The sequence below is a fragment of the Adiantum capillus-veneris genome, chromosome 22 (genome assembly GCF_014529385.1).
Source record: "Adiantum capillus-veneris isolate H3 chromosome 22, ASM1452938v2, whole genome shotgun sequence".
NCBI classification, from domain to species: Eukaryota; Viridiplantae; Streptophyta; class Polypodiopsida; order Polypodiales; family Pteridaceae; genus Adiantum; species Adiantum capillus-veneris.
In genome coordinates this window covers 99,758,769-99,768,017 of record NC_140952.1, presented here as the reverse complement: position 1 = coordinate 99,768,017, position 9,249 = coordinate 99,758,769, and the positions used below count along the sequence as shown (strand labels likewise).

General features: G+C 40.9%; 1 protein-coding gene across 1 annotated transcript in view; it reads right to left on the bottom strand.

The window, feature by feature from the left end:
• Positions 1-7,150: 7,150 nt before the first annotated feature.
• The window catches only part of LOC147429902 (ALG6, ALG8 glycosyltransferase family), a 33,540-nt gene continuing 31,441 nt past the window's right edge, over positions 7,151-9,249 (bottom strand). Inside the window, exons 3-7 of the mRNA XM_086496098.1 lie at positions 8,627-8,801; positions 8,427-8,534; positions 8,166-8,327; positions 7,843-8,095; positions 7,151-7,741 (exon numbers count right to left, since the gene is read on the bottom strand). Coding sequence (XP_086352224.1) covers positions 7,284-7,741; positions 7,843-8,095; positions 8,166-8,327; positions 8,427-8,534; positions 8,627-8,801 — 1,156 coding nt within the window. The 3' untranslated portion in view covers positions 7,151-7,283. The remainder of the gene's footprint in view (positions 7,742-7,842; positions 8,096-8,165; positions 8,328-8,426; positions 8,535-8,626; positions 8,802-9,249) is intronic.

Sequence of the window (9,249 nt, the reverse complement as noted above, 5' to 3'; positions counted from 1 at the left end):
AATGAACTCAATTAGACTTGTCTTAAGCCTTGTGGCTGCTCATGATCTAAATCTTGAGCAAATGGATGTAAATACGGCATTCCCTCACGGTGACTTAGAGGAGGAAATTTACATGCTTCGGGGTATGAAGTAAAAGGTAAGGAGAAAATGGTTTACAGATTAAAGAAGAGCTTGTATGGTTTAAAGCAAGCATAAAGACAATGGTACTTGAAGTTCGATCGATGGATGTTAGATCATGGATTCAGAAGATGCAACTCAGATCATTGCGTCTACACAAAGAATTTGGGAGATGGGAAGTTCATCATCCTAATGTTGTAGGTTGATGACATGCTGAATGCAAGTGCTAACATGCAGGACATCATAGACCTAAAAGAAGAACTTTCTAATCTTTTTCAATGAAAGATTTAGGTGCTACAAAGAGGATACTTGGTATGAAGATATCAAGGGAAAGGACGAAGAAGACAATAAAACTATCTCAAGAGGATTACATCAAGAAGGTACTAAAAAGGTTTGCAATGCAAAATGCAAAAACGATTTCTACACCTTTGGTTGGTCACTTTAAACTAACCAAGGATATATGTTCAAAGACACAAAAGGAGATAGCCTATATGTCTAAAGTTCCATATGTTGCACCAGTAGGTTCTCTTATGTATGCTATGGTCTGGACAAGGCCAAACATTGCACATGCAGTGGGAGTTGTAAGTAGGTTCATGGACAACCCAGGTAAAGAGCACTGGCAAGCTGTGAAGTGGATACTTAGGTATCTAAAAGGGACAACAGCAAATGCTTTTTATTTTGGAGGAACTGATATTTTTCTAGAAGGGTATGCTGATGCAGATATGGCAGGTGACAAAGATACTCGAAGGAGCACTACTTGCTATGTCTTCACGGTTCGAGGCACGGCAGTAAGCTCGGCTTCAAAGCTGTAGAAAGTGATCTCACTTTCTACCATGGAAGCAGAGTATGTAGCAATGATGGAGGCAAGCAAGTAAATTTTGTGGCTTCACAGATTCTTAGAAGAGCTTGGATTCAAACAAGACAATTGTGTCTCGTACAGTGTAGCCAAAGCGCAATAGAACTCAGCCTTTCATTCAAGGACAAAGCACATTGAGGTGAGATATCACTTCATACGCACTCTTTTGGAAGAGGGACAGCTAAAGCTAGGAAAGGTGCATACAAGTGAAAATCCTGCAGACATGTTTACAAAGGTGGTCAACAAGGAGAAGCTGAGCTTTTGCTCATCTTCAATCGGCATTCAAGGATAAGAAGCCAGGATGGAAAGCAGTCACAGGTTTGGTTTGGAGATCAGTCTCCAAGTGGGAGATTGTTAAGTATGGAGCCTGATTTACCCCTTGTAGTTTTCTGTGTTAAAAACGTATATTTGTAAGGCCCCCATTATGAGGAGAAGTCATCGTGCGTTAAGAAAAATAACTCGCCGGAAAATAAAATCACTCGCCGGAATATTATTGTCGGACGGCGGTCGAAAAGTGGTTGGAAAACGGCCGGTCATTTGGCCGGTTGGACAATGGCCGGTGGGACCGGAGGCCGATTTCAAAGGAGGACATGTCTTCTCAAGGGCGGCCAACATGGGCGGATTGGAGGGTCCGATTTGGACTTATCTACACAAGGGCAACTACACATGGCTGCCTCTCATCAGAGAGGGCACCCTTTTGGCCTATAAAAGGAGGCCATTCTATACACATTTCATAGTGTGAAGTTGATGCAACAAGGTGGGTGTGAGGTGGTGAGAGTGAAGCAAGGCGGGAGCTCCAAAAGGGTATAATCCCTTTGTAACCTACTTCCTGTTTTGAAGTACTAAAGCCATTGAGTGGCTGCTTTCCCGTGGAGGTAGCCCACATTGGGTGAACCATGTATATCGTGTGTACTCTTTCTCTCTCTCTCTCTACTCTATAATCTCTTGTGTGTGAAAATTATCTCTCTCCATTAAGTAATCTACTCAATTATCTACTAAGCTACGTCATATTTCCTAACATCTTTGAGAGTCACCTCTCAAAGATAGTCACGTATTGCCTTCCGGCCTTTAGTACACTAGAAGAAGAGGGCATTTCTTGCTCGCCTAGAGTAGGAGTGACACCGGTTATTTTTTAGTCAATATTTTACCGAGGCTTGGGGGCTTTTTTATGAGTCCTCTCCCGCTCTAGATATTACCTTTCCGAAGGTGTGGGGTCGATATGCAGCATCCCTATATACAGTCCCTGGGCAGCCACCTCTTTCGAACCCACCAGAGCCATGCCCACATGCATATGGTTTCTTTATTGCACAGATGGTAAGGAAATCCATTGACAGGATGAGGAATGGGATAGCTTATGATCATGATATTTTAGTGGCCAAGCAGTTTATTCATGCCAGAGGTATGCTTGCAGAGCTTCTAGCTATGATGTCATGCTATGTGTGAGGGACTCCTTGAGACTTGAAATTTGTCTACTATCGTGCGTATCCTAAAGGTAGGAGAACCTATGGAGCTTGGGAACTATCGTACTATTATGATCGGTCACACATTAGCACTGTTGTATGCATCCATTCTTGAGTAGCAGCTAAGCAGATGGCCAGAGAGATAAGGTATACGAGCAGTAGGACAGGCAGGTTTTAGGAGGGGTTTCTCTACTCTTGACCACATCCTGACTCTGTGAGCCATTATCAAGGAGGGCGGGTCTCATGGGAAATGGATACATTGTAGCTTTGTGGACATCCGCAAAGCATTTGATACAGTACTCAGAGCTAGATTGATGTGGAGACTACAAGGCATGGGGGTACCCACAGAGCTCATACGGGGGATTATGGCTTCATACAGATCACTTGTGGGGAATATACACACTCCATAGGGGATCTCTACCTCGGTTCACTCCACTATTTGAGTGAAGCAAGAATCCCCGTTGTCTCCTACATTGTTTGGTATGTATGTAGATGAGTCTTCTAATTACATCCCTAGACTAGGGGACAAAGGAGCACATCTAGCAGGGACATGGATCCCACTTTTGTTATATGATGATGATATTGTGTTGATTTTTGACTCCCCTAGAGGGAATGTAGCACCATTTGGATGCCTTACATGTGTTTGTGAAGGATAGTGGATTGTCTATCAACCTTGGTAAAACCAAGGTTATGGTGTTTAACACCACACCGCAGTGGGTTGGGAGTTCAGCTCCCACATTTACTTATGAGCAGGAAATTGTGGAGTATACACATGCATATACATATCTGGGGGTAGTTTTCAGTGGGCCAATATTTTTTATGAGGAGAGCATCAGAGACTAGATTGACCAGAGCTTATGCAGTCTTGGGCAGACTTGAGAGGATGTGTTCGCAGCTTCAATTTCAAGAACCTCGAACAAAACTTTGGCTTTTTGATACTCTGGTGACCTCAACTATGATGTATGAGGTGCAGATTTGGGGACCCTTAGTTGTTTGTCACGGCAGAGCTGGCAGCACTGGTGGATGGAGAGGCCTTTGGTATTCATGATTTCCTGGATGATTAGAGCTAAGGCTTCATTACCTCATGAGATTACTAGAGAAAAGCTAGTTGTCACTCCAGTGGTGATTGAGGCACTTACTAGATCAGTCCCTTTAATACATAGCTTGTGGGACCTTCCCAAAAATAGATACGCATGGCTTGCTCTTGAGTCTTCTCGGCAGTTGGCCTTACAAGGAGACACATCATGTTGGCATGGACAGATGACTTCTTAGTTACAGATGCATGGTGTTAGCATGGACAGACAACCTCCCTTCCAGTAATCTTTCGAGGCTCCCTCTCACCCCGTCACACAAGCACAGATTACTAGACTCATTCACCAGGACTTGATTCAATTGGAAACAATGAGGACTTGGATAGAGCCTAATTAGGAGTTGGACACGAAGATGGCTTTTCACAGAGAACATATTCTCCAACTCATCGGCTTTTTAGTCAGGCCCAGTTATATGGATACACATTTATCATATGGGGTGCGGTGTGCTATTGGCCAGATACGTACATCCTCACATCAGCTTGAGATTGTGACTAGCAAATATATAGGGGTTCTAGTTGAGGCTAGGATATGTCATGTATGCTATAGGGAGCCAGAGACAGAGTTTCATTACATATGTCATTGCTCCGCATAAAATGAATTGCTTATTCAGAGAGGGTTTTGGGCCACTTTCCAAAGTTATGGGATACCAGGATCAGAGATGCTTGGGTCTGTTCTTGCTTGAAATGAGGGGACATAGAAATTTCTTATTGAGACGATCAGAGAGACAGATTCAGTGGCAAGTTAAAACTATTTCAGGCCAGTCATTACCACTAGACAGCTAGACAAACAGGTACTGCAGTCAGCAGAGTTCGGATCCTACTTCCACTAGAGGCACACTGATTGACCGTGTGATGGACCTAGGGAGATCTAGGCATCCACAATTACAGAGGAGGGCATCCAAACATAGACAGAGACTACATAGGAGAATTCCGATTATTTTGGCACGACACATGCACTACCTAATCAAGGCCTTGACCATAGAGGACATCGAGGAGATCCAACACCGACTGATGTTGGATGTACTCTGAGCTGGAGGACTATCCCTTCTTAGTAGCTAATGTTTTTGTATCCCTCATTATTGTGTATTTCATGAGATTGATTCCAAGTTATCAGCCCTTATTCTATATCATTGTATTGGGTAGAGAGTCTCTAGTCTATCCCCCACTTTCACTACAACACTCAGTTTAGCTTTTTAGTCTTTCTTTAAGCACACAGACATTGTAACAGATTCACCAGTTTGTAACTTGTTGGTCTCATAGGTCATTTTGACCTTTTGTAGACGTTAATATATATATATATATATATATATATATATATATATATATATATATATATATATATATATATATATATATGCAACACCATCTGCAACATGCATCTCTTGAAATAGGGCTTCTCTTGAAATAGGGTTTCTCCTAGGCTCTATTCCTATAGGCTGCTAGCCTCTAGACTCTTAGTTGTTAAACCCTTGATAAAGAATTTTCGCCCTTCTCAAAAACAAAGGTGAAAAATCGAGGAAAATTCTCTTCCTAAGTGAATCAATGTTTTCCAAGGTGCAATCAATCCTCAAGAATATCCTTCTACATTGACTAAAACTAGAGTCATATGTTGATAGCATGGTCAACTCAAAACCTTATAATTGAAACTAAACTAAAAATCTTAATATAGTATCTATAGAGATACTTTTCGATATGCTATACGAGAGCTCTTGTGACCATGAGTGCCCACCCTCTCTCGAATTGCTTCATCTTTTCCCACCCTCTTTCGAGAGGCTTCATCTTTGTAAAATTTATAGCCTAAAATCTTGAACATTTCCTATTTGAAGTCAGATAGGGTTTCCATAATTTGTACTTCATTTGGGCCAAGTTAGGACCTTTGCGTCTTTCACAGACTTGATTTATTGGGATTCGGTTGATTTATAGGCTTTCTTGTCATTCCACCCATCCAAAGCATATGTAGAGGTCTTGAGGGGGTTGTTGGTACCCATCGGCCCTACAAGTGTATGGAGCTCCAATATTTTACTTTTTGGGTTGTTAAGCATCCTTAAATCCTCCATCTGCATACCTTGGTAAAACATCAAATAATAATTAGATCTCATCAATTGAATATGAAAGATGAGTTGAATATAGCATGTCATTGATTTATTCTTACTTTCATAACATCGAGAGCCAAAATTTCTACGTGGAATTGAGGTCAAGCCATGTTCATAATAATCAAAGGAATTGATGGTGGCTAATTTAATCCATAGTACTTTGTTGTCTAGTTGGTCAAAACAAGTGAAACAAATGATGTAGCTTCTTATCCTTGGACGATTATGAATCTGTATGTAATAATGTGTACTCCAATCATACTATTTGGAACATCAACTCATGCACTAATTACCAACACCTTTGTAATCATGTTGGAGAGAAGCATCTTCTTGTGAAAAATCCTAAATTAGTAACTTGTTGCCGACCTCTTTAGCACTATTGTACAAGTTTTGCCGTGCGGTCCTCATTTCACTCATGTTAAGTGTGTCAACAGTGGTGTAGTTTTCCTCGTCCACTCACACATGAACATAGTAACACCACCCATCATCACCCTTGTTGTTGGTGCAAGAAAAGTTGATACTTAGCTATTGTTTGTATTTTGTCGTAACTAAGCTGCAATAAGATCAAATTGATGACATTGGATCAGGTGTTACCAATTTTCTGGGAATGTGTCCCCTAGCATATGATGACGTGTGCCGCATATTAAACATTTGCTTTTTACCTTGCAATTTTCACAAATAATTGGAGCTTAGAGTCTTTGTAGCTGGCTAAAATTGCCAAATCCTCGTTAGATCCCATGCTTGCCTTGACAAAGTCAATAAAAAAAGTTTACAAGCTGTATTGTCAACAAATGCTTCAAATTATAACCTAAAAATGGAAAAGATTCAAGTCTGCCATTTTTTTCTCTGGTTAGCAAAAATGGTTACGACGGGCCCTATTATTAAGTTTGGCCCGAACACCATTATTGATTAAAATAGATGTTCAGCAAGTACCGTATCCACAAGCTCTCTAAAACCTCTATCCTTTGACTTCATCCATTCCTACTTACTCTTTTATAAATAGTCTATTTTCACTATGCAAAAGAAAAAATTAAAACTGATCTTGTCTATTGAAGCCTCGAGGTGTATTTTATTTATATTGATTAGAAATTTCTTTAGTGCTATTGAGAATCGAGCCTAAAAAACTAACTTTTGGCACCTTATCTACTCAAGGTGTACTTTTTTTAATATAGACAAGGAATAGCTTTACTGCTATAAAGAATCAAGACTAGAGTTTATCACATTTGCACAACACTTTACCACAAGGCTACAATCCCATTGGCTCCTTTCTTGTTGTATCCAGTTTTGCAACTTCCGAAAGCTTAAGGAGATGCCTATATAAGACACTTCAATGCTGACAGGGGAAAAGCAATAAGAAATGATCATAAAGCATGAAAAAGCTTCAAAGGATAGTCATACACCAAGCTTCAGCAATAAGAAATGATCATAAAGCATGAATAAGGTTCAAAGAATAGTCATACACCAATCTTCAGTAAGGTTAATTGCAAAACATCCCTTCCACTTGGCCCTACTAAGGAATAACAAAACACTGAAAAACATTTAGGAAAAAATCGTATCCATTGGGAGAAAGACCATTGATCATAACAAAATTTCTTCCTGTTCGAAACGAAGCTCTTGCAAAAGGTGCCCAAAAAGTCACTAAAGAGAAGAGATACTAATAAAATGACCAACTCACTGAGCTTTGACCTTGTCAAGGTTCATGTTTTGATTACTAGAAGAAGCTGCCAATTGCTGAAGGTTTGAATATACACCAAGAAGGACAAGACAGCCAAAAACAAGCATTGCATTTACAGCCTCAAAAATGAATGGATACCTTGGTGGAGGCTTCACAAACATGTAAGCTAAATTTAGGAGCAATCCCATGATAAAGAGAGCGTTTGACAAATGCTTCAGTGACAGGAAGTGTTGCCTTCGCATGGCATCTGATGGCTTCCTCTGCAGAAAAGGAAAACGTAATAAAAGGAGATGGAGAGCAAAGGTTGCAATAAACGGCACCACTAATCCGTCTCTGCGCAGGAGAGGAAACATGGAGAACATTGCACAAAAAACAATTCCTCTGTATAGCATAAAATCCTCAAGTATAAGGAGACTAGCTGGGAGCAAAGGTAGCAAGATTGACTTCTCATGTACTGCATGGTAAAAACACCACTATTAGCTCCGTCCGGTGCTGTACTTTGGCCAATTTTTGGCTATATACCCGATTGTAAACAGAAACAATTTTTTTCCCTACCTTGGTACGAGAACAGGTAGAAGGAGAGGGAAGTATTGAAGAGGGCAAAAAGAAATCCACGATAGCTGGGAGCTCTAATTTGGTGCACAACTGATGGTAAAAATGACAATGATGTTGCCACCAGTGCAAGTCGAGCCAGCAACGATGTTGAACAAAATTGTTTCCATTTGATGACTAAAGAAGATGCACACCAGAAGTTTGCAACATAGTCCTCAAAAATGCCACGTTGTAATGGTACCAGCCGTGATAGCACCTGCATCAACAGACCATTTCAAAAGACGAAATAGAAGGTCCAATTGATGTCATTTGTGCTGAAAACTTACACCCATCACTGCTTTTTTTGAGTGAAGAAATGGCCCCCAGCATATCATGAATGTGCCAATAACAATAACACCTAGCTTTGCGACTTCCAACACTGGGCGCTTTCTTCGCATGGACTTTCCAAACAAGTAAGCAAAAAATGCAGGAGCATAATATGCACTCATCTGTAAGAAACATTTTCTGAAAATCTAGGCACATAAACCGGTTTTCTGAACCAAGAAGACAAACATGTTGGGTACTTATAAAAAAACCTGGGCCATCACCTGCTTATGGTTGAGGGCAAGGCAAAATAGAACAGATGCCAAGTAATCCTTCTGCAAGCCAATTGCAGCTACTGCCCCCAACGTTAAACCTAGGCTTATGCAATTATACTTAATAGGAAATAAAAGTTTGTTATTACAAATCCATCAAACCCACTGAACAATGAGATGCATTTGATTGGAAGATAAAAAACAAAGCACACCTGGAAATGTCCATGGTCTATCAAGATGAGAGCTGGCTGCAGTAATATTACTGACAGGGCCCATGCTAGCTCCTCAAACTTCTTCCCAGCATAAAATACAATCACAAAACCAAAAGCTGCTGGGAAAAATATACCGGCATCTGATGTGAGAACTGTCCAACGCATCAACAGCTTGCTGCACTCCTTGCAAAGAAATCTCTCTCTCTCTCTCTCTCTCTCTCTCTCTCTCTCTCTCTCTCTCTCTCTCTCTGTGTGTGTGTGTGTGTGTGTGTGTGTGTGTGTGTGTGTGTGTGATCTATAGCCTCAATCGAAGAGCACGACGCCCTCTACGCATTGATGTAAAAACAGAACTTTTCAGAGTTATGGAAGGCTTTTCTGCAGCAGCATTTTTGAAGTGAACAGGTTCGGGAAGTTGACTCTCATCTCTTATTTTACATACAATGTCTTTCAGCACTCGCAAGGATTCTTCTTCAACAAGGTCCACAGCCATTGTAGAAAATGATCCGAAATCGTTGTTGCTCGTCATCCACCTGCGCATCCTTGCCATCCCCTGTCACGTGACACATCCAACCCTATGTGTCCGTGGACAAGCTACACCATAACGGGGTTTCCGTCAGTCCAGT